The 25,080-nt window shown below is 38.9% G+C and overlaps 1 protein-coding gene across 6 annotated transcripts in view; it reads right to left on the minus strand.

The window, feature by feature from the left end:
- The window catches only part of lrba (LPS responsive beige-like anchor protein), a 258,545-nt gene that overhangs the window by 158,235 nt on the left and 75,230 nt on the right, over window positions 1-25,080 (minus strand). For all 6 annotated transcript variants that reach the window (XM_033972966.2, XM_055221266.1, XM_055221265.1 and 3 more), the window contains 5 exons: window positions 23,286-23,367; window positions 22,051-22,184; window positions 20,075-20,136; window positions 7,259-7,323; window positions 5,178-5,286 (listed from right to left, as the gene is read on the minus strand). In XM_033972966.2, coding sequence (XP_033828857.1) covers window positions 5,178-5,286; window positions 7,259-7,323; window positions 20,075-20,136; window positions 22,051-22,184; window positions 23,286-23,367 — 452 coding nt within the window. The remainder of the gene's footprint in view (window positions 1-5,177; window positions 5,287-7,258; window positions 7,324-20,074; window positions 20,137-22,050; window positions 22,185-23,285; window positions 23,368-25,080) is intronic.

The following is a 25,080-nucleotide window of genomic DNA, read 5'->3' on the forward strand; positions in this document are numbered from 1 at the left end:
CAATGTTAATGTCATTAACACGGAGCGAGGGACTGGATTGTTTACAACCTCAGCACTGCAGAGACAATGCCGCCGAGCACTAATTACCTGCTCCCGTCTGGCTTTTCGAGATCTGATTACTCCATATAAAGCAAAGTCTGATTCATGTGCAGATACAGACAGCACACAGCACAATACAGAGTGAAAATAACGATATTGCAAGAAAATAACTACATCGCAACAAAGCAAACTTCTCTATTTCACAGTGTACTGCTTTTGGAAAGTAAAGTCATGATTTTCCTTCTACATGGGTTGGTCTTGGGTTTGTCTTTGTTAAAGCAAAATCTATCATCCTTTTTTTGAGCTTTTAATCATGTTATTGTTGTTTTCCAATGACCACTGACCGCAAGTTCTATTTAGAGTGATCCGTGTATGTTTGAGCAATTTTTAATCTCTTATTTTCAAGACGCCATATTGCAAATCAACTGCTGATTTCACCGCCACTGGTACACACCCACTGCGTTCTACTGACTTTGTTCTCTAATTTTCTTAATTTTCTTAGACAGTGACACACATAGAATTCGTCAGCGTTGTCATTTTGGTACGGATGGAAAAAAAACGCTGCTCGCTGGCATGATATATTGCTTTCCATGTGAGGTGATGACAGCTGCACAGTTCTTTGTTGTGATGCCGTTTACGGTGACATCAGCTCTCATTGGGCATCAGTTTAGATCAATATTGTGATTTAAAATGTGCAAATTATAACATAATGATCCACGGGTGTCATAGATTATTACTATATCGCAGAAAAAAGCACTGTAGCTCTTCTTTAAATTAGCTGAACTTGTTGTGCCAAGAAGTCTATTAAAATATCACAATAATACTGTTACACAATGTGACAAAGTGGGCCTTTGACCCTTTTTTAATAGTACTATAATTTGGTTAATACACATGTCTGTTCATTTTCAATAACTTTTCAATATTAAACTAAATAGAACTGTCCCAGGTTTGTTTAGTTTAGTTTTTCAATCAGTTAAATCACCACACACTAGTTAGTTTAAACATATTTTATTTAGTTAAATGTGTCAATTCAGTTCAATACAGCAATCCTCTTACCTGCATCTCCACATGGTCCGAACAAAGAGGGGACATGCCCTATGTCAGCCATTTTATAGGCTTGAGAGGGGTCGTGGGCCGGACCATGTGGAGGGGAAAACTGGTTTAAGTTTGTTTATTTCTTTGTGTTAATGTCTTATGTATTTTTGGTTCAATGATATAAGTGTTTATAGTTTATTTTGTTAAACACTTTAGTAAAGGGACTTGGGCCCTGAGATATGGTTTTATATTGAAGGAAATGCTAATGTTACACCCACAGCACCTGGAGAAAAGATGGAGTATACCGGGGGAGGAGCTTCCGGTGCAGGAGAGTATTTTAGCAGGGCTAATTAGACAGATGAGAGACATCAGTGTAGCCAGGGCACACGTGGCTTTTTCCTTAGTTGTGTAAGTTCTGTTGCTTAGTTTTTGTTGAGCACCGTTAATTTTTGTAAATATGTATTTTTTTGTGTTCACGGGGTACCACTATGCGGATAATACATTTTGTCTAATGGGACTTCTTTTGAGTCTGCCTTCTATTTGATCACTTCGGGCCAGCTTCCCCACACACAATACAGAACATATCGATCTTTTTCTCATCTCGTACAGCCCCGCAGACCAGAACTGAAGAGAAGAATAAAAATGATTTGGGTTGTTCTTGCTCGGCCTTATCTGAACCTTCTTATCTGCCCTTGTGCCCCAGAGCATGCCACATTTCATCCCTAATGAACAACCCCATAAAAAGCCTGACTTCGATTTCTCTCTCCTCCTCTGTGTTTCTTGGCCTCCCTGCCTCTCACTGCTCGTCGGACAGATATCAGAGTCTATCATTTGCAGCGGCGGGCAACAGCATCCGATCTGCAGATCTCCTCCACATTAAGGATCCTATTAGACAGAGAACCCTAAAAGGTAATTGGATTTCCTCCTAGTTATCTTCATCTCTGTTTCACCCTAAGCCCGGTGTAATAACTTACTCTCTGGGCCAAAGATAACTCAATTCTGTCGCGCAATGAGTCGAGCGAGTGAGAGGAGAGACAGAGGGGGAGAGAGAGTAGAGGAAAGCATATGTTGTGTCTCTGAGGGGAGAGCTATCTAAATCATAATGCTCCTCGATCACTGTCGACTCAAGGATATGAACTCTGACAAGCAGCAAACATAAATTTGTTTTTATGTATCCAATAATCTCTGTTGCTGTCTTGGGCTGGCACTTGAAGCCTCTGTTTGACTAAACCAATCATTCTTGAAAGAAAAACTAAACTCAAATAGAATATACTGCAGGAATAGCCTAAGGTGTATTTGAGCTACAAGCCACTGAACACTTATCCCCGCCACCTTTTACCTGCAAAACTTTAAACAAGCCAGGCTTTGATGAAATTTAATCATGTTTCCTCATCATTAATTAACTCAGAGTTGCATTTTGATTGATTAATTCATGCATTTTTCAGTAAAAACAAATGAATGAAAACTGACAGCTTGTTATGATGAAATGTGATTATGAAGAGGCAGGGTCACTCAGTTCTGTAGTTTTGAAAAGGAAGTCACCTGCAATTTTAGTTCAATATTGCACTTTACAATGAAGAAAATGTGTAATGATCTTTGTTTGCTATAGTAAATGGTAAAGCTTCTAACATAAAATAGTAATTATAGTATCAGTATTCCAATCCTTCACTACTGTATACCAAAAAGAAAGTTAAATGGTACCCTACTTAATATTAAAGTTATTTTAAGTCATGAAATCCTAACTCAAATCTTCATTTTAAAACCTGTGTTCAAGGAGATTCTAAAATCAAATGCCTCCAAATGCTCAAGGTGAAAAGACCATTTATAAATTGTTTACATACTGAAAACAATGGTTTCTTTTTATTTGGCTGTATCCTTGCCATTTTTACCCCATTCACCTCTAAAAGTGGCCCAGAGCTGAAAAAGGCTGGAGAGTGCTCCCCCATCCTCTGGGGGGATGTTTCATTGGCCTGTTATTTTTATAGTGGCAGTGCAAAATGAAACTGTTGGCTGCAGCAGTCTCAAACAGGGCTTGTATGGAGGCAAAAATCAATACAGCAATATCAGAGCACGACTTATCAGGGCTTCAGTTCTCCTCTGGGGTCATGAGGAGCAACTGCATTTAAGTGGGGAATTCAATTGTGAAACACACTTTGGGACAAACAATGGGGAATATCTGATTTGGGAAGATTGCAGTAGCAGAGCAACTTCCTAAATTACAGAAAAAATAGAACCATTAAAAAGTTATGGCCTTTCATTCATTTTCCTCCTGCAGTAAATTGGGTATCAGCTGTACCATCTGGAAGAGAATGGCAATCACTGAAAAACACAGCCTCACCAGAACAAAAAACAAAATCTGTTTTATGAATAATTCCAGAAACCAAAAACTTTCAGAGCTTGGACTCAGCCAGAGGTATTACAACTTAGTCAATTAGGGGGAAAAAACGGAGTAAATCAAGCATTACCAGGACTATTTAAAAAGGGCCTGTACCAGACTTTTGTCAGGTAATAGACGCTTTTTCTGTCTATGAATCAAGAAGTAATGGTGGTGCACTGTTAGCATGCTATTTGTTGTTAGCATTACAGTGATGGCAAACTCTGCTTTCAGCTGTGAAAATGACTATTTCTGTTTTTCACATTTTTAAGACCATAAAAACTGGTACAGCTTCTCTGAAATAGAACATCAGTCAAGACCTTTGAGTAGGAAATAAAACCCCGAAATTTTAACCAACGTGAGTTTTGGGACCAGAGTTGAGTAAACAGTGCTTGGGTACACCTACACAGCCTACAGTTGCCCTCAGAAGCAGCGGGAGAAATCAACACTCGGCTCTGTTTGGCTAGTTCTCTGTGTGCTGCGTCAGAGAGTGTGTGCTCATGATTAGCTCCGGGTTATGTTTGAAAAGTAAACATTTGTCCTCCAGGTCTGCAGTGACAGCTAGGACCCGTGATTGACAAGTCCTGAGCCAGTGTTCCCCCCGACTTGTACCACTTGGCTGTTTTCACTACATCTCCACTGACAGCGCACAAAAATATCAAGCTATGAACCGTTGCTATCAAAGCACTATCAAAGCAGACTTCAATCTCACGGGGATTTCACAGAGGGGTGACTGTGTAATGGGCTGCTTTGATTCGGCAAGTAGTGACTCACTTTACAGTAGATGCTTTTTAATTACAGTATTTTTTTTACCATTACTGTTTGTATGGGTTAAAATTAGGGTATTGATGTATTGTACAAACATAGAAGTAATCCAAAAAGCGACTGCCCTATAACTTATCTAAATAATTTTCATTACCAAACATATTTTTCCAGTTAAAAAAGATGTAATGTCGTATAAACACACTCAAAGTCTTTACATTTTTTACCGTTATTCATTCATTTCAGACTCGGTGATGGTGAGGTACTATTGTAGTCACAGCTGCCCTGGGGTAGACTGACACAAACGAGGGTGCCAATCTGTGCCGCGGGGCCTTTAAACACCACCCAGCACTCATTCACACACGGAAATGTACACCCTTTTCATACAATAGTGTTATGTACAATAATTTGCATTGTGTGAACAATTAAGAAGTAGTTTAACATCTCCATATTTGGGCAACAAAGGTATAAATAATTCTGACAACTACACTACCAGTTAAAAATTTGGACATGCCATCTTTTACAATGTATTTTTACTGCTTTCTACATTTTATATACGCACAGAATACATCAAATTCTCAAAGTATCCACCCTTTGCTTTAATGACAGAGCTGCAAATCCATGGCTTTTTTTCAATATTCATGATCCTGATGAAGTCTCCTGAAATGTTTTTTACTTCACGGCTGTGTCTTGTGAAGTGCAAAGCAGTGATCAAAGCAAAGGAAGGTTATTCATAATCATCTAAAAGTCTTGAGCTATTTTGAGTTTATTATATACATTTTATTTGCTACATTCATCGATTTTTCAGTGAGAATATACTATGTAAATAATCATGGAAATTAAGAAGAAACCTACATGAAAACTTGTGTCCATACTGTTTTGACTGATAGTGCATGTAAAAATTAAGTTAAATATCCAATATATTAAAAGTCCTCCCTATATCCACGTATAACAACTAAAAACTTACCTCAAACTCTGCGTGTTTATGGATGTCTTCAGCTCTCTGTCGGCTCAGGATGAACTCTGCTTCATTTGCTACTCGGACCAGGTGATCCTTCATGGTGTGACTCAACAACCTGGAAAAACAAAACAAGTGGTGTTTATTTAGTTTGATTAGTAATATTTAATACATGTAGGACTTTGGGGCATTTGAAACATCTGCTTAGCACAGTCTGAGGAACTGGATACGGGACAGCCATGTAATACCCATAAAATGCTAAAAAAGAGCCGTGCAAAATGAGCAGAAAATCTAATTGGTGAAGCCGCACCAGAGGAGATGGTTTCTTTTACTGGTATGTAGGTGCTAATAGACTTGTTAATGATATGCATCTGACAAGAGGTAGGATCATTGTCCCGCCGTGTTTAAGTCCACCTCCTCAGGCCTTATCAGCCTTAATGAAACCGGCATGTTTGTTGGGTCATCCAAACCTCGGTACAGCAGTAAAGGTCAGGACTGTGCAAAGTGGAACAATAACAGAGCAGGGGCTGGAGAAAGAGGAGGGCTGGGGTGGGCTGGTGGTGGGGCGGCGGTGGGGGACTGTAGACTGGGGCTTCAGGGGCCAAGGGACCACTGTAACCTAAGCCTGCTGTTTCAGCGCAGGGCAGCAGGGGAGCGGAGGTGCAGGGGCCTCTGTAGCCTCTCTGGCCCTGGACGGACCCCGCTATCAATAACCACGCCGCGGCTCTTCTCTACAGGCCAACGACACACCAGTGGGATGTTTGGAAGAGACTCTTTGAGAACACTATGGAGCTATAGGTTACAGTGCCCCTATATCAAACCAGTGTCAAAATGAGACATGGTTTCTGCAAAGTAGTCAGATATTTACTTACTGAAAAAATACAGATTTGGCCTATAACATGTTTGACCTTTTGCATACTTATTAACAGGAAAACAAATGTATTATGTACCCAAAGTTTATTTAAACTTAAAATAAACTTAAGGTGGAAAAGGTGAAGTAAGTAAGAGCTTAAAGCAGTGTAGTTTTAATGGTAACGCGCCATGACATGAGGTATGTTTGCACAAGCGTCGCCTCTTTAAAGTGAATTACAAACCCTGTCCTACACAACGAAACCAGAGACTTCCATCACCAAGCTCATTATCATTACTGGGGATTAGCAGAGCCTGTTTTAAAAGCTGTAGATCAATACTGGCAAGTGTAATGGGAAATGTACAAGTTTCATAGAACAATGTAAAAAGAAAAAAAAAAAAGATGATAGAGATTTTAAATAGAGACAACTTTAATGGTCCTATATTACACAAAATTAACTCTTGTGAGATTTAAGTCATGTCATAATGTTTCTACATCATCCAAACATACCCAGAGTTTTGTTTTCTTTCATTCACACATTTGCGCAATCCTTTATGATTACTCTGTCTACATCTCCAAAGCGCAAAATGCTCAGTTCCACCTTGTGATGTCATGAAATGGTAGTTTTCAAGTTAACAGGTCCTTTTACATTTTGTTCAGGAAAGACTGGCAATTCCGGGCTGAAATCACCCAAATGATTCCAGTAAAGGTGCGTAAAGTTTAAAAACACAGTGGATCGATTCCTATATTACCACATGACATCACAAGGTGCAACAGTGTTTTCAGTCTGAGAGAAGAAGCCGAAATATGCAGGAGTTGTGAGTTCAACACATGTGAATGAAACCAAACTATATTTTTGCTGAGGATATAAGACTATAACACAGATCAGAAAATAGAGCGATATGGGCCTTTAATCTTTACTAGTGACTAACAGAACTCCAAAGTGTTAACACCGCAAAACACCATAAACCATGTCCAATATCTGTAGTTCCCTCAAGTCCCAATGGAATAGAAACATATTGAATGAGGCCCTAAACTCAAAGGTCCACCATCCTCATTTCCCCCATTTTCTCTTAACTCTCCAATCATTGATCATTGTCCACCAGGCTGAGCTGCCGTCCCATCGAGATGCCTGAGGGAGGTTAGGGGGCTGAGTGGCTGCGTTGTGGTCCATGGTTAGTGATGCTAAAGCTGGAATAGGTCAGATAATGGCTTGAAGGGGATTCTGAGTGTTACATACCTGCCCTCGTTGACCAGCTCGATGAAGGCGAGACCTGCGTTCTTTTGGATGGAGTTCTGCCATTCCTGCAATTACCAAAAAAAAAAAAAAAAAAAAAAAAAAAGAGTGTGAGTTGATGGGTAATAGTGTTGTCACGATACCAACATTTCAAACTCACTCAATATGCAATACCGATTAAGCAATGCCAATTACAATACGACATTTTTTTGTAATCAAATGTAATTTTCATACACAAAATAATAATACTTTATTTATCTTAGAATGAGGTCTTATATTTGCTCTGATAAAGCTCAAAATCTTATTGAAACTGTTGGGTGAAACTGTTGAAAAGCTCAAAATTTGTCCTGCTAATGAGATTTTTTTGCAATATCGAGTATATAGTTTCAATATTAGCTTTAGTATCAATTAGTATCTGATTTTCAATACTTTTGACAACCCTCAAAGGGAATATTACAAGTTGCAAAGGAGGTCCCAAACACAGAAAATACAGTAATTTAAATGAGCATTACAGTAAAATGGTATGTTTTGCTATTGTGGCCTAGGGATCCGGTTGCAGCACACACATCTCCCTCAGCGTTCAGAGTTTGATCTCCAGGATGACAAATTGAATGTCATTCTCTCTCCCATTTCATGCAATACTAGACCCGGCGTGGGAAAAAAATTATTTAAAAAAGAGAGAAAAAGTTTTATTGCTATTGTAAATGAGGGGTTCTCAACTGACCTGCATGGTAAAATACTGAATAAATACAACTAGGCCTGTCAAAGTAATCACTTATCAATCAATATTTGCTAGATGAACAATATTTTTTCAGGCTCAATACATATATATATCGCATGTACCTTTTCTTTGCAGTAGTGTGGGCATTTTTCTTATTTTTATGTAGTACGTGGCATCTATGATGACGTTTCAGTTGTTAGATGGTCCAATAATTAACTGGCATGATGTATTATAGATACTAGAGCTAATTACATTACTGTGTCATTGTATTATTTATAAATTACTGGCCACATTATGTTTCATATGATTCACACTGAAAAGGGTTTACTGTTGTTATCTTGTTCTATTATTGTTTCTTATCATATTTTCAGAGTCAATATATCTAGCATCAAATTGTGTTATTGTGACAGGCCTAATAAAAACAAATTATTCGTTTTAATTTGATATGATTTGGATCCAAATTTGATTGAACCGAACTTTTTAAAAATAAAATTATGACACAATTGAGTGTGATTGCGCATAATATATAAAAGAAAAACATTTCAACTGTATGTGGGAACAAAAAACCTTCAACTTACAAGTCATCTACCAATTATTTCTATATTAGTTTTACCGCAAACAGTGGTTAGACATGAAACGCTCGTGTTAAGTGTGCATTTATCACTGGTAAATACACTTATTTCCTCCCGTTTTTGACTTGCGTTATGGTTCAAGGTGTCAGTCTAAACAATTCAAACCACAGCTGAGCGCCACTTTAAATCCTCGAAGTGGACGGGACAAGGGGAGAAGTAAACTCGGCGGTCATCGTCTCTCATGTTCTGCTCAATATTTCAACACCTCCAACACAAGCGTCAAAAGAATAATAAAGCAACAAGGTCATGGGGCCTGTCTGAACCTAGCAGAGCTTTTTCCACTGCTTCCTCTCCGGGGACTCGGAGAAATATGCATGAAAAGTGTCAAGATTGGAACCATAACTCTTAAATTGAAAAAGTACTCATTCGGTAACCTAGAATTGCGTTGAAAAGTTGCGATAAAATATATATACCATGGCTGCATTCACTTAATACCAGAAAAATGTCAAAAACAACAGCGGTTTGAAAAGACGCAAAGACGTGTAATTTGCTATCATCATGCCTCGCGGGAAACTCAGTGTTTATCTAGAGGCTGCCCTTTCAGCAAACCAAGAAAGCTCCCGGGGCCCGAGTATCGACGCTACGAATAAGGAAGGAAAGATCGGCTTACAAGTTTCGAAAACACATCCAATCTTATTCATGTGTATGACGACTTTCAAACCATATACTACTTTTTTTTTCTCCTTTGAGTGAAAAAATGCACAGCCATCAGAAGCAATCATATCCCACGCCAATGCAAACCACTCTGGCCCAAATGCCTGCGTACTGTCACTCCGTAACTAAATGCACGTCATACAGATAACCGCCTAACACTTAACCTCACTCATAACTGCTTTTTGTCGTGTCGAGCCATATTGGCATTGACCGTGTTTACAATACATTCTAAATAAAGAGGGCACACGGGGAATAAAAGCCGTGGAGTGGAAATAGTGTTTTGGAAGTTGGATGTTGGCACGGGGACCGCAGCGGAGGAATTGCTTTTTTCGGAGGAAGTGTGTGAGTGCAGCCTTGGGGCCTGCTAGATGAGGCATACGGTGCAGTTGAAGGACATTTACCATGAGTGTAACCAAACCTGTGGCCGCGAGGAGGTTTCAGAGCGGGCCAAACTCATGCTAGCTTGATTTCAAATAAACACCACAGGAAGTGAGGTTGTAAATAGAGCCGTAGTTCTAAAGACAAGCAGAAATCCAGATACATTAGACTTCACTTATGATTAAAACACTGACGAAAGAAACTTCTGAAATTGTATACTAAGCTTTTAGGTATCTTAAACTTCAGCATGGGTTTGGAAGTTAGCAGGTTTTATAAGTTAATTCAATCAGAAATAGTGCACCAGGGCAAATCATATTTTCTATATAAATTCGATTATCTAATATATCTAAATATACTTTTTTTTTTTACAAATTTGGTAAGTAAAGCTCTGAGTAGACATAGATAGAAAAGTCTAATAAATCCAAACATGGCTAAATAAATTGCAAACACATAAGTCAAGGGGGTGCGTGGTAAATGAATATCTAGAAAAAGTCCAAATGGAGCACCCCAAGGCTCTACATTAGGCCCAATCATATTTTATTATTTAATGTATTTATAGTGATATACAGAATACACAGACTTTATTGAACATGTATGGGAACTGTAACCCCATATGGACTTACTACTTAATACTTTTCTCCAATTTATTTTAGCGGAGACCTTGAGATTGTCAATAGCAAACTGATCCTCAAAGCTGCTGATGTGAGGAAACGCTCAGTTCTAAATTAGATTTGATGAATGATGTTGGAGCCATTGGCATTTGGTGAACATGGACAAAGGTGATAGCAAGACTAATGGTGTCATTATAGCCTAAGAAATGGCTCTTCTAGTTGCATTAAAAAAAGCAATGACCCTGATCTGGGGGACATCTTGTGGCGACAAAAAGGAATCGGGGACAGCTCAGTGATAGAATATTGGATTTTGTCTGCCCTGGTCAGCGGTGTCACGGCTTTTATGACCACGATACGGACAATGACCGGCACACTCCTGATGAGAGGATACAAGCAGCCATTTGTGACCTTTGACCTTTCACCTAACCTTCTAACAGTTGATAGGATGGCGAGAGTGCTGATCTTTATATCGTAATTGCTAACTATAAATTCCTCGCAATGACTCCGCTGTACAAGTTATTCCTTCCCTTTAGCTACGAGTGTTCTGTATTATTATTTTGCTCATGTCTATTCCAATTGCAACTCAGTGAGACAGCTCTGTTTGGTCTCTGTTCCAAAGACGATGGCATTGAGTCTAAACACATGCCATACACTTCCGTCATTACAGCTGATTATCCATAATCAACATCTAAATATACCACTACCACTGGTGAGAAAACCCAGACCTCCAGAGTAAAATCGCCTTTCAAACATCGGGCCCGCCACAACACAAGGAAAACATTCTCCAACACAGCAGAAAGAAATGCTTCAGTTTGCCTGGAATAATAAATAAGTCACTATTGCTTTTTGGTGGCATCACTCATAATCACAAGTATTTGTTGATTTGAAGCTACGGCGAATACAACTTTTAATGACATACACAAAAAAAGAATGAAACTGTTTTGTCAAAAAGGCAGCGTAGTCAAGTAAGGTAAATAGTCTGAGAGCTACTGCTTTTCCTCCTAAGCCAGACGTGTGGCATTTCATTTTATACAAACCAGAAACAAGCACATTTTTAACCAAATTTCAGCTGGACTGTTGTGGTAAATTGTTATCCAAAACCAGTGTTATATAATTTATTTATTTTTTTCATTTTTTGAGAAACATCTTGTGCTTTTCAAATATGCAGTATGTAATAATATGCTTTTCAGTAAGTCTTTGGACAAATCTTTGCTAATTATTATAGTAACTTGGTTGTACAGCTGTCTAAAAAAACAAAATTACCTTGCTGACAACATAGAGTATAGTTGTCAGCAATCCAAAAGTGTAAGTTCAGACAGTATCTGCCAAAGAAAAACAGACACTTGGCATATTTGTGTTTGCTTGCCTCACAGTCACAACTCAAAGAATATTTACTGATGTCCAAATATTTACATTGCAGGGTCTCAGAGAGCTTCACGGAGTTACACGTTCCCAACTACAGTAAAACAAAGAGTGAAAAAACGTGACCTAAGCCCACCGGCCCAAACAGGCAAAGCAAAACATGTCACAGAGCTAACTATATGCAGAACGTGAAAAGTAAAAGTGAGTTAATATATGTAAACAGCTAGCACCATGCCGTATGACAACCGGGTTAAAGCAGAGCAGAGACTTAAGTGTAATCGTATAGCGGTGACCAGTGGATTTTTATTAAATTTATGAATACAAAACTCCAGATGTATTAAAAAAGGGTTGTAATATCTGTATTTTGACTAATATAAATCAGTAAATGTTAAATATGCATATGATTATAATCTTGACATTTATTGCTGGGAATTTTAGTACAGACTACACACTTCAATTAAATTTTCAGTTTCAATTTTCTAATTATAAATACTAGCCTAAACCATAAAGTGTTCATTGTATGTTGAACTGAAAAAATATATTAAGTAAATAATTCTAAAAAATCTTGAATCTGGTCGTTAAATGTATCATGTTTATCACACATGGCATTACCGACTTTACTCCGAACATATGCAGCTCCAAGAATTTCCCCTCCACATGAGCCAAGTGGCTGCAGCATGCTTTAAGCAGCAGGACAGCAGAGAGGGGATAACATGGGGAGAAGCAAAAGCATTCCACGGACTTATAACTTTGGACCTGTCAGGTAAGAAAACAGTACAATCACAGCAGCTGACAGGAAGAGAGTGCCAGATAAGTCATATGTTTGAAATACAATTTGGGATCTGTTGAGTATAATATCTAGACATTTTTGCCACTAAAAACAAAGCATTTATTTCTGACTAATGGCTACAATATAACAGGTATAATTTTTGAAAAAGAAAGGCAGCACATTTGATATAAAATGAAAAATCAGATACACTATTGTACAGCAGAGTGATCGCACAGTGACAGACAGTTTCCTGGTAATTTAGTGTTTTTATTGAGTAAATGTAGGATTATTGTGAGGATAAATCACATTAACATGAAATAAAGTAGAATACAATATGGTCCGTTTCCATTAGTGATAATTACCATGCAATTACACTTAATTACACATATAGTTGTAGTTACTAGCATTACTTTATCATACTATTAATGTGCTGTAAATGTCAGTGGTGGAAGAAGTAGTCAATTTTGTTACCTAAGTACAAATTTTAGGTATCTGCACTTTAACTTAACAACAGTACTTTTACTTTGTTACATTCCACCTCTGGTAAATGCTACAATGGGCTTACTGTGACACTGGTCATCATCATCATCATCATCATCATCATCATCATCATGCACACAGACTGGTTGGTCTACAGTGCTTAACACTGAAACATGCCGTTTATTCCAATGACTTTTTGATGGTTGTGTTTGTTTACAACCAGAACACACAAAAACTAAAATGCTAAAAGTACTTTTGTGGAATGACAACGTTGGATAGCTGAAACTTAGCATTAGCACTAGAACTAGCTGATTAGCATTCATTTTGTGTCGTTGGTTTGATTTTTATAGTTTACCTGGCCCTAAGGCTCATACTGATGACCAATTTGAAACCACTTCACAGTAAAAAACCTCTGGGAGCCAAATTAAAATGCAATTTTTTCCCAGTCTCCTGTCTGATTCTCCCCTCGCAGCTAGACTTCACTTCCTGTCAGGAAACCCCCCCTTGACCCCGGGCCTCGTCGCCGACACCACCCCCTCTCGCTGCCTCTTCTACGGGGCCGCAGATCTGGCAACCGGCGGGGTGCCTGCAAAATTAAGTGCCAGTTGGTGTTACCGTGTTTTCCCTACATCTCACAGGAGAGCACCTTCTCAGAGATATACGGGGAGTGGCGTGGCAGAACTGTAAAAAAGGTCCAGTCTGAGGTGAGAAGAGGCCAGGGCAGGGGAGCGGAAAAATAACACTTTGATTTGCACTGATCTTGAACCCTGTGAGCCTGTTAAAGCGCGCAGTGGGGTACGGGGCTGGCCAGGAGTAAAGTGACGGGGAATGTATTTGCGTCCCCCCGGTTCGGGCGCATTCCACGGCACTTCTCCGAGCTCCCCGACTGCTTCGTACAACATGGCGTGCCCTTGATCTATCAAAGGCTGGCGCAGCAGCGGGGAAGAAAGATAGCCGCCGACTGAGAAAATGAGTGTTCAGCACGTCATATAGATGTTTAGGTTATATTTCTATGTGCAAAGTGGATTTTTGAGCCAATACTAAGCTAATTTTGCAATACATACACTAACAACGTTGCGAAACGAACACTTGAGGTCACGGTAGGCCAAATAAATGTAAAACTATGGTCTGGAACAAATTTAACAACAAATGTTTTTAGTTACGGTCTTAAGCAAGCATGTTAACTACGGAAATCTGTGACAATAGTGCCCCCAGCAAAAGAGACTCATTTTACAAGTAAGATAACAGCTTTTCTAACAGTAATTGACTAACCTCCCTGCTGTCCTGTTAATCCAATGACTTTGCATTATCATATGTTCCAAGGCCATTGGACCAAAGTTAACCTGTTTAACAGATGGGGCTTCTCCAAGAGTCAGTGGAGAGAGAGACATTGACTTCCCCAAGCACTTGGCTCCCACTGACCCCTGACCTTTTGACCTGCAGGTTAGCGCTGGAGAGGAGCTGAAGCAAGTTTAAACCCAGCATTAAGGAACAGGTCGCACCGTCTGATCTCTGCGCACCATATAATCAATACACTCTTGAGAATTGAGATAGTCATTAAAACAGAACCAAGTAACTTTCAGCGACAGAGCGCACCCTACAGCTCCCTTATGAGAATACACTCAGGGAATCAGGGAACAGACTCAAAAGAGTTTTTTTCTTTTCTTCCCTTTTATTTTTTTACTGAACTAAGGCAGTATAATTCACATAAAAAAACATATAATGATGCCAGATATTTAAAAAAAGAGCCAGGGTTTCCCAGGAGAACTCTCTTTGGGTCATGTCGGCCATATTGCAAGGCTGGTTTTCCGCACAGAAACAACAGAGGGACGATGGACGCTTCAAACACTCTGAAAATGTCACCTAGTTCTGCTTTAAACCAACTTTTTAATTTAGTTGCTGTTTGCCAAGTTAGCAAATGCTCATTTAAGAATAAAATACTATGGAAAATGACAGACAGTAGCATAGAAATGTCCTCAAACTTGTGTCGTGTTACTGTTTTTTTCTTGAATGTTCCACAGTATGGCAATAGTCTATTCTATTTATACAATTCGAAAGAACATTCCAGGTAAAGCAATAACATTTCCATAGAGACACAAAAATCGGCGGAAAACTAGCCAAAAGAATGCAATCCTGACTCTGCACAGACTGGCATCTCTTTAACTGTACCTGAGGCATCATCATATTTCACAGATAATAGATTAATTCTTTCAAACTAATTTTACTTGTCTCCATTTCCGCTGGTTCAGCTATAACCCAACAGCTGTTTCTTCTGTCTAGACTTCGCCATCAACAAAACAAGTGCCCCTCAACCTTGCAATTGTCCATCTTCCCTCCACTTCCACTCCAAGTACAGGATGCATTTCTGATAAATGGGAGAACGATGGATGGGCTGACAGAGGGGCCGGACAATAATGGCTGATCTACAGGACACAAATGCAGCTACTGAGAAGATTTATGACCATGCACTCGACGCTGTCCGGTAGCCGATGAGATGATTTCTCAAAGCTCTGTCCAGACGAGAGGTAAAGGAAAAGCTCTTTCTCTTGTCCCGGAGCATTATTTATTAATCAGATGTTTTAGGTGAAGGCCACTTTGAGATGTGTACCCAGGCAACAACAGGCTGGCTGTAAATATGACAGAGATGGGAGAAAACAAGTGCAGGAGCCAGAGTGAAAGTGTCAAGAAGAGTCAGGACCAGGAGAGGAGGAGAAGAGAGATACTTCTGCAGACTAGTCAGCAGTTAGGCTCATGGAATATGCAACAAAAACATTTTCTACCTCAAGTGTTTGTAAAGGAGATCACAGCCACAAAAGTATCAATGAACATAGAATACTTTTTCCATTTATTTTAGGGAAGCCAATATCCTGACTAGACATATAAATTGATGCAATATGACTATTTACTTGTCAAATTCAGCCGAGAAAGATTTTTTTATCTATACAAAGTCGTACTGTGGTTTAGCGGGAGATACATGACGGTTATAACACTTTGGATCAGTTCTGTCTTTTTTAGTTTTGTTTTAAGTAAATAAATGTTGTTTTCTGTCTCAGTATTGACAGATACTTGAAGCTAGTACTGGAATCGGTATCAGAATTATTTACTTACCATTAAAAGTTCAGTTGAAGCAAGTATTGTGGAACGTCCTTGATAATTCTATTGTACTAAATCACAAATCTGCTGTTTTAAAAAGATGTGTGATGAACTCTACTTGTGATATAACTCAGGAGATTGAAGCAGCTGGGAGTGTCATTTATGTAAAAAATGATAAAGTCTAGCTAATTCAAGGTTCAAGTTTACTGTATTGCTACCAACAGGTAAACTTTGACTAAACGAACTAAAACTCCATTAGAAACAACACATTAGAAAGATACAAATATGACACATGTGCAAAGAGGGATAAACAAGATAAATATAATAACTGACTACTAGTACTTTACATGAATAATAGTAGCCAGTCAAAAGTAATTTCAATAGTCTCATATATTCTTACAATATGCTTCACAAGAATGCCCGACATACACTTTAAGTTGCCCCTGACCACAACACATTCTTCTCTAGCTGCTACAGTAGTTCATTTTATTGGTTTCATAACACACAAATGCCAATAACGTCCCTTGAAGAGCATGAACTTGGTTTTATATGCACTCACTTCTGCTGTAGTTCATTCTTGCCGCTACAGTAGCCTATATGACCATTAATCCTCGCTTTGTATATTCAGCAGTCTGAAAGGATCAATATTTGATTCGAGAACAAGGCCACATGCCACCCCCGCAGTTTATGTCTGATCAAAATGGTCCTTTAATTGGGAGCGCTGCTGTGTGAGAGCAGGACTGGAGCACTATCAAACAGCGGTTTACCAGCCCCTCCTCAAAGCCTGGCTGATGTTGTGGCCAATGTAACTTTCAGAAGCTCCCTGATTAAAAACTGCTCTGCGGTCCCTAGCCTCCTGACCCCTCGCCCCAGCACTACTCCATCTCAAAGCAGTAGAAATTAATTAAAATTTCACACGGTTGCATCTTGTATGAGGCTGCAGCGGGGGAAATCAATCAACATCATCTCCGTCTATTCCCTCCGGGTTCGCTGGGAAGCCAGGAGTCGTGTGATGGCTATGCGCTTGTGACACTGACTGGGAGTGGTTCCAGTTAGCAGAGGCTGGCTTGGGTTTTTAGGCTAAAAATGTGACTAAAATACAGCACTTGATTGATTGATCTATAGTTTTATTTTGTTCAGATTCAACACAGTGCTATTTGTTGTTTAATATTGTAATGTGTAATAATAATGTCTATCAGTTTGTATTAGCAACTTTCTGCAGCTAATGGTGATGTGAGCAGCTTTGTTGCTTTCGATTTGAACATAAGAAAATAAACCAAAAAGGAAGATTTTCAATTACTTTCTGTGCAAATCGTACATAAAAAGTTTGCAAGTTCTAACACAACCATAGAGAACTAGATTTTAGGCAAAGGTGCAATGTCTAGATGCCCACCAAACCATTTCAATTATATAATAAGATCATAAAATGCAATACTATAAGCCATGTCTTGTTCCAAATGTTGGTACTTGATTATTATCCTGTGGTTATTTCCTTACGGCAGGTGTAATGCATTAAACAGAGGTAAACATTAAAAAGAATGAAATGATTATAGAGCTGGTACAGAGCTAGCATGTAACAGTTTACAACTCAAGGCGTTTTAGCTCGGCCTAGTTGTATTCATTTCCACTGCCAAAGCTACTGAGGCACTTCCTGTCAGGCATCCGATCGCTTCCCGTGCCAGAGGGCCTAACAAACTTCCCTAAATAACGTCATCAATCATTGCGCTGGCTTAGCCTCACAGCCACACATGGAGAACAAACACACAAATAATTATAAATTGTAATCTAGCCTGCAGCAAAGTCTGTCCCTTCTCTACTTCTCCCCTGTGCAAAGCCGCATTCACGGTACTCCCATATCTCTACCGCCCCCCTTCTTCCTCCTTCGACAATAAAATTACATTTGCATTAGCTGTGAGAGAATTTGGTTGGATGATTTATTGAAGCAATCAGTACTGGGCCGGCCGATCCTCCCCGGAAAACTATGAATGTCTATGTGCAGGTGTGGGGACATGGGTGGAGAATTTCGCTGGTAAAAGAATAAGGGAAATAGCTCGGGCTGGGGGTAGAGCGGCAGCATGAACAGGGCGCAGCAATCACAGAGATTCCGCCTTTGATTAGATTAGCATTAAACAACAGCTTGACAGATATGACAAATAGCTGCATTAGCGACTGTCATTCCACCCTTTGGTTTTCTATCTTGGCTTCACTGCCGCTAACCTAGCTTCATATTCCCGCTAGTCTGGATGTATGGCGTTCCGAGCAGATGCGTGATCCCACTGTTTTGCCTTTTTAGTGGAGAAGTGGAGTGAATAATGGGAAGCAAATAGGGTTTAGGGGGTTAGAGGAGGGGAGAGGGCGAAGGGAGAGAGGAGCAGTGACACCCACTATTTCTTTGGAAAATAAAGCTGATAAAAACGCGCAGCGCAGTGGTGAGAGGGACCATTAATCAGATGTGTTTTCGTATTATTGGAGAGCATTGTTTTTTATAAGGGGTTTGAGTGGAAAAAAACGCAAACAAATAGAGCCAAGAGAGGAGTTATTATTATTATCAGTTCTTTTTATCGCTGGAAATGCAAGCTCCGTGTGCATCAAAGTACTATTGAAATGGTGCTTTTCTTACACAATGAATTACTGGTTAGTAGAAGAGATAAGAAAAGCTTGTTATTTCATTGCTAATCTACAGAAAGCACAAATTTAGGCCTGGCCAAGAAGACATTTTAGCCATTCAACTGTTTCATTATTTTCATTATTTCCAAATTCATTTTGTTGGATATATCTTTTATCATCATAATGTTGTGTTAGTTTGTAAGTTGACACAGTAGCAGTAGTAATATGGTGTCTGGATACCTAATTCACCTAAATCAACATAAAGGGCAGGAGCTGATACTTTAAAGAAGAACTGTTTAACGTCTAACACTTGACATATTTAGATCACCATGTTAACTTGTATTGTTTTGAAAATGCTATATTCACCCAAAAACAACATATTAATATGTGGTATAAGTTTTACTTTTGTTTTTGACACTCCCTTGACTTTCCCTTTGCTCTCTATGCTAAGCCACCCCCACTTCAGAGTCACAACACAATTAGTGTGCATCCTGCTAATGAAACTACTGCACATCGCATCAGGTTTGTGAAGTTGTTCTGTACAGTTTTGTATCATGTTTTGTATATTTATGGAGATTTGTTGTGCAGGAACATGGATGACGTTGGCTGTGGGCTGAGCATTACACAGCTACAGCTAACAGGTTAATATACAGGTTAGCTTACACCTAACCTGTGTATTGTTACCACATTCACCTTAGGTTATTTGTGCTGAGAGAGTCATTTTTAAACTTTGAGCCAGCCATGTGGATACTATGTAATTACAGAGATATTAACCATGAACCAGGTCAAAAATATCAGTTAAATTGTACTTTAAAATTATTAATTGCCCTCTTGTTTAAAGAGGCCAAAGTATATCACTGACAATTGGAAAAATGACTGAATATCATTCTTGAAAAAAACATTTGATAAACTGCACAGTCCTAGTATGATTATGACCCATTTATGGAGTAAATACTGTAAGGTAAGCACGTACACTGTTTTCTCTAATTTGTACACTGTTCTGATCCTATAAAACTGCACCTTGTGGCTTTTGTCGCTGGATGTCCGTTAATGCAACTCAGCCTTCCTGGAGTGAAGTATTGACATGCCCAATCATTGATCCGCCCACGCCTGCTTATGATCCCGGAATTAGTATTCATGAATCCGGCAGAAGCTAAATAAACTTGGCAACAAAACACCCACAAGACAACAGAGAGGAGAGGGCTAATCAATGCAAAGCACCATCAAATCTACATTATCCCTCCTCATCAGTTTGGCCCGGGCCACAAGAGGCTACACCGGGTCAAAGGTGACACGGACAGGTCGGCCACCCTTGACCCTCTAACCAATATTCACAGGCAAAGATGGCTTCTCTCCAGTTTCTCCGATCAGAGAGAGGATTGGGAGACAGACAGGAAGCTGTGGGGGAAAGATAAGGTGCGCTCTCCACTGCAGATTTCATAGAATGGAGGTAAGTGCGATAAATATGAGGAGGGTAAACAGCAGACAGGTAGGAGAAGAAGCCACGCTCACCTGAGAACACAGAAGCATGACCAGTTCCACCACAGAGCTGCTGGACTTCATGCACACTAGACCTGGAGAGAGAACAAGGGGGTGTGAAAAACATTCTACTGCAAAGATATATACTTATTTTGTGGAAGTTTGAATCTCAAAGACAGAACCTGCAATGTCAAAAAAATACACAGGAAGAACAGAGGATACAATAAATATAAACAACATTAGATGTATCTGGTACTAATGAGGAACTATTACACAGATATATATATATATAATATAATGTGTTTACAATACAAGTATTTATGAGATATACAATTCTTGTGTAATTCCTAAATATATATATTTATTACATAATAAATAATTATTTTGTTTTCACCAGATATTTTCCTTTTTTTTTGCTTTCAAGATACTGTCACATTTTACCAAATATGAAAGTGCTTGGATAATAAATACATAAAAATCTGATTTTGTATCTTGTTATCACAATACATAAAAATAATTATATCACTGTCAGATAATGTTTTGTTTTTATTTCATGTTTAATTTAACCCTTACTTTATCAAACTTTATAATTTATAACTTTTCAGCAAATTTTAAATATTTAAAATATATTAACTTTAAAAATTTCCCTGAATGAACTCTTTGCACTTTAAATGTGCAGGGATTATCTAACCTTGCACCATCTGTGGTGAGCAGATAGTATTGATGTGGCTAATGAGTCAACATGATGTTACTGTAAACTAATACATATTTGGGCCTTGTATTACAGCCTTTACTTGGTCAACATATGTCCATTGATCCCTAATGGTTGGACCCGGCTCTCAGAGGGCATGGGGGCCAGCGGAGTGTCCAAATCCAGAGTGGGGACTGAACAGGCGGAGGGACAGGTCGCAGTAGCCTTTGGTGTTTAGCGTGGCCGTTCATATGACGCTGCGGCGCACACTCCACTTCCACACACCCCTCCCCCCGGCTCTCCTCGGGGCCCCCTGCAGCTATCAATCAACTTTCCATTTTGTTTGGTGGCAGCAGACATCCCAAACACTGCTATTAGTGGCCTGGCCTCTGACCCGGCCCCCTGGAAACCTTCAGTGCGACCAGCGGCTCTCGCACTCATCAGGCTATTGGATTAACAGCCGCCTGTGCATGTAATTGCATTCAAATGAGGGGAGTGATACTGTGGATAATGTGAAGTGTGCCAGACTCAGAATTGTATACTTTTTATTGAGACTAGGCCTGTCATGATATTTACTACACGGAAATGTTTTCATGATGCAAAAATTGTATTTAACTTAAAGTGCCTAACAGGTTAAACCAATTTAACAAGACTAAAATGTAGTTAAGATCATAATATTAAGAGAATATTAAGAATATTAATACATAAGATTTAAGGTTTGGAAAAGAAAAGAAATATCAAACTTTTCAGTTTGGTCATTTTTTTATTTTTTGGATTTTACTTCCTGGTTGGAAATTACTGCACACTAGGAAATTCCATAACTGTTACCTAGCAACCATGTAGTTCACTGGTCCAAACCTCCTCTAATGTACACAGAAATTACTTTTTGACAAATACAGAAGAAAACGGCTTTATGGTTTTGGACAGAATTCTCCCCAGCATGTCGTCATCAATATGGTTTGGATCTCTCTACTTCCTGTAATTTCCAACATATTCTTCAACTCTTCTTTACAAATTGCTGTAAAACTATCATTTATATTTATAAGATGTATTATCCAACCTAAGTAATTGCATTTTAATTTCAGTACCAAGAAAAGGGCATTCATTCATTTTTTTTCTCCACAAAAACAGCCATCAGTACTTAATCTAAAAGGTACTACTTAAATTAAAAGGTACTACTTTTATTACTTTTTATTTATACATTCCTATTAGCCATTCATTGAGATTATTATTTGTTTTTTTTTTTCTTTCTCTAAATATCGCTACTAGTGATTATTAATACCACATTCTCATTCACAATGTTTGATGTCATACTTACTTGTTCCCTCAATGAGCAGCTCCTGCCCATGACTCCCCAGCAAAGTCCTGGACAAGAACGGAGCAAAGTCCACAAAAATCTCCCTCAGCAAAGGTGCGGCCTTTTCCAATGCATGCTCCAGACGCTCCGAAATGCTACAAAAAAACAAAATACTCCAAATTAAGCACTTCAAAAATTATAAATCGACAAATTATGAACATGTTTGAAGAGCTTTTTAAAATACATTTCAAGTGCATATGACAGGTTTTCATGTTTTTCTAATTATGAATTGATTTAGTGATAGTACCTGTAGTAAATATTTGTCATACATCACATTAGTCAAATGTTTGTTGAAAAAAGTTGAGAAGAAAAGTACAAAAATGCCAGAAGTAGTGGCAAGTTTTAAAACTCTCTTCCTCTATGTCATCAATCGGACATCAATTCCATCCAAAATACGGGAACAATCTACGCACAGTAAGGCATTTTTCTGACAGTTTTAACACTGAATTAACAAAATAAAGGTGTTGTCATTTTTGTCAAATCAAAATTACTGAGTAATTTAGACAGGTTTTGGCCCTTGTTAACATTATGGCTGCCAGTGTTGGGAAGTAACTGGAAGTAATACATGTACCAAAAATATATATTCAGAATAATTTAGTTTTCCGGAACAGTTCCTCTTTCATTTGGTGGTATCCAGAATACAGTTATTTTCCTAAATTAAAAGGAATACATGGCGGGATTTCATTGTACAATTTTAGCTTTGAACTGCACAGTGTTTTTGTGGTTTCCTTCTCAAATTAGACATAAATGAATACATAACAAACAGCGAAACAATAATAAAGCGGTTTGTAATTACATGTCATATTTTGTATATCCTACTATAATATAACGCAACTCATGTAAAAGTATTACAAGTATTCAGAACATAGCACTCTGTTTGGCCCATGTAATACAATATACTTCAATCCTGGTGTTAAGTATTCTATAACTAAATACTAATAATTTTCAGTATTCTTCCCATCACTGGTTGCTAGGTAACTACCTCTATGTATGTCATGTCTGTTGCCCGTGTCTAAAAATATTCATAAAAAAGATTTTTTTTTTTATTTTAAAATGGATAAAATACAGAAACATTATTAAATACAAGCCATATGCACTTCCAGCAACAATCTGTGTTTGCATATGAAAGTGATTGTTTATGCTTTTGAAACAGCTGATGGTGTGTGCGTTGAGTGAGAGAAAAGAAGATGAATCACCTCATACTGGGGGTTGTGTTCTGGGTCACAGGGGAGAGTGGGGGGACAGATGGCAGGCTTGCGCTGGCTGGATCCTGGCCCGCTGCAGGGAGAAACCAAAGAACTCCAGTTATTAGTCCGCACCGTACGCACAAACACAAGGCTATACATTATACAGAGGCCTTAGCACCATAAACCTGTGCGGAAACATAAAATAATATAATGTCCTCCATTCAAATGTACGGAGGAGTGGGATTTATGGGTGACTGGGGCAAGTAGTGGGGTAATTTTATGGTTAGATAGTGGGTGATGTACTCCGAGCACAATACGTCTTTCTTATCAATTGACAATTTTATAATGGACAATGCGGTGCGCGGGGAGGCTCGCTGTCAACTGCTGCTATCATTTTAGCGGGTTATCGTTTTGCGGTGTCATTTTTGGGCATTTTATTTGACGGACAGATGACGAGTTAAATCTGATGAGATGTAGACAGAGTAATATGTAGTTCAGAGAATGTGTCTATATGTGTATGCAAGTGTGTTAATTTTTTACTGTGTCAAGTGCGCAACCTCCTGTGACCTCAATATATTTGTTAAAGCTGCACTGATGTCATTGCTTTGGCTGGAATAATCCACAGTATGGCATTAAGCATGTATTTCTTACATTTATTCAGTTATGGTTGTTTTATTGCTAAAGAAATACCATGAAATATACGCATTCCTGGGTGTGTAAGGGTGTGGGGGGTCACCTCTGCACAGATCTGATATGTATCTTTGCCTGAAGGTGCCACCTGCTTGTCTCCGTAGAGGTAGATACGTTTAATGTCATACTGTGTAACATTTCTGGCAAAGTAATAACAAAGTGCCCTCCATCTGAGAGTTACGCTGTGCAACTTTAAATGAACTTTTTTATTAGTTTTGTTTTTGGGTGGAAGTGGTTCAGTGCTGTGGAGAATTTACCCCACGAACCCGAAGGTTGGCAGTTCAATCCCAGCCCTGAGCAACGCAAATAAATGTGTGTGACTTCAGCTACTGTATATTGAAGTTAAAATACTGCATACCACTTTACCCTTTTGGGCTGTTTTCGTGAGCATTTCATTACGGGACTAAAAAGTGCTTTACGACTCCATTTCGACTGTGACACACTCCGACACTCCGAGTCCATCTTTGATTGATCTGCCAGTAAATTCACTCGCCTGTGCCTCATAAATAAGCTAATGCCCAGCTGAATATAGAGGAGGGGGAGGAGTGAGGGGGTGATCTGTGCTTGTTTTCCCAGCCAGGACGGTCTCGGAGCAGGGATAACTCTTCAGGAATGACAGACAGTGGAATGTGTGTGTGTCTGTGTGTCGGCAGGTATTTCTCACATTGTGGGGACAACAATCTGTACACACACAGATACAAACATGGAGATTTGCCTCCTTTATGGGAACAAAAATGAAGCTCCATGATGTATATGCTTAATTATTAGATAAGAACATGGTTTGAAGATAAAGGGGGTGTAACCACTTTTTCCATGTAAGGTAGAGTAATTAAATTATTATTATTTTATTTTTAATACTTTATTTAACAAGAAAAGTCCCACTGATTTTGAATCTCATTGTCAATGGAGTCCTGGCTCCAGAGGGCACCCTGTTATACATGTTATTAATGTTTGAGTTAACCTACAAAGACATGGGTAGAACATGCAAACACCATCACAGAAAAGTCCTTCCTGGCCGGGGATCAAACCCAGAATCTCCTTGTTGTCAGGTGAGAGCACTTACCGCTGCACCACTGTAAATTAGTTTATTAATTAGCCTCATTATTGTTATATT

Source organism: Periophthalmus magnuspinnatus, chromosome 1 (genome assembly GCF_009829125.3).
Source record: "Periophthalmus magnuspinnatus isolate fPerMag1 chromosome 1, fPerMag1.2.pri, whole genome shotgun sequence".
Taxonomy (NCBI): domain Eukaryota; kingdom Metazoa; phylum Chordata; class Actinopteri; order Gobiiformes; family Gobiidae; genus Periophthalmus; species Periophthalmus magnuspinnatus.